Source organism: Rhinopithecus bieti, unplaced genomic scaffold, assembly GCF_001698545.2.
Source record: "Rhinopithecus bieti isolate Rb0 unplaced genomic scaffold, ASM169854v2 scaffold_68724, whole genome shotgun sequence".
Lineage (NCBI taxonomy): Eukaryota > Metazoa > Chordata > Mammalia > Primates > Cercopithecidae > Rhinopithecus > Rhinopithecus bieti.
The window spans coordinates 1-650 of NW_016869605.1; the positions used below are offsets into that span (position 1 = coordinate 1).

At 48.2% G+C, this 650-nt stretch overlaps 1 protein-coding gene across 1 annotated transcript; it reads left to right on the forward strand.

The window, feature by feature from the left end:
* Window positions 1-174: 174 nt before the first annotated feature.
* Window positions 175-539, forward strand: LOC108525548 (prothymosin alpha-like; the record flags this gene model as incomplete). Its single annotated transcript, XM_017866487.1, has 1 exon — window positions 175-539. A coding segment is annotated over one exon (365 nt), but the record flags the coding sequence as incomplete, so codon positions are not given.
* Window positions 540-650: the final 111 nt, after the last annotated feature.

A 650-nucleotide genomic window follows, 5' to 3' on the forward strand; every position in this document is an offset into this window, starting at 1 on the left:
AAAATTCAGAATTGAGGTGATCAGAATAGCTAGTTCTTTTGCCAGTTAAATTCCTTCCTTTCCCCACTGGCTGCTCTGAAAAGCCGTCTTTGCATTGTTCCTTGTCCGGCTGGGCAGCTTTATCACCAGAGTCCCTGAACTCTCGCTTTCTTCTTAATCCCCTGCATCGGATCACCCTCGTCCCCGACCCCCGTGTCAGAGGCAGCCGTAGACACCGGCTCCGAAATCACCACCACGGACTTACAGGAGAAGGAAGTTGTGGAACAGGCGGAAAATGGAAGAGACGCCGCTGCTATCGGGAATGCTAATGAGGAAAACAGGGAGCAGGAGACTGACAATGAGGTAGATGAACAAGAGGAAGAAGGTGGGGAGGAAGAGGAGGAGGAAGAAGAAGGTGACGCTGAGGAAGAGGATGGAGATGAAGACGGGGAAACTGAGTCGGTTACGGGCAAGCGGGCAGCTGAGGACGATGAGGATGACGACGTCGATATCAAGAAGCAGAAGACCCACGGGGATGACCAGACAGCAGAAAAGGAAAAGTTAAACTGCAAAAAAAAAAAAAAAATAAAAGAAAAAAAAAAAAAAAAAAAAAAAAAAAAAAAGCCGCCGTGACCTATTCACCCTCCACTTCCCGTCTCAGAATCTAAACG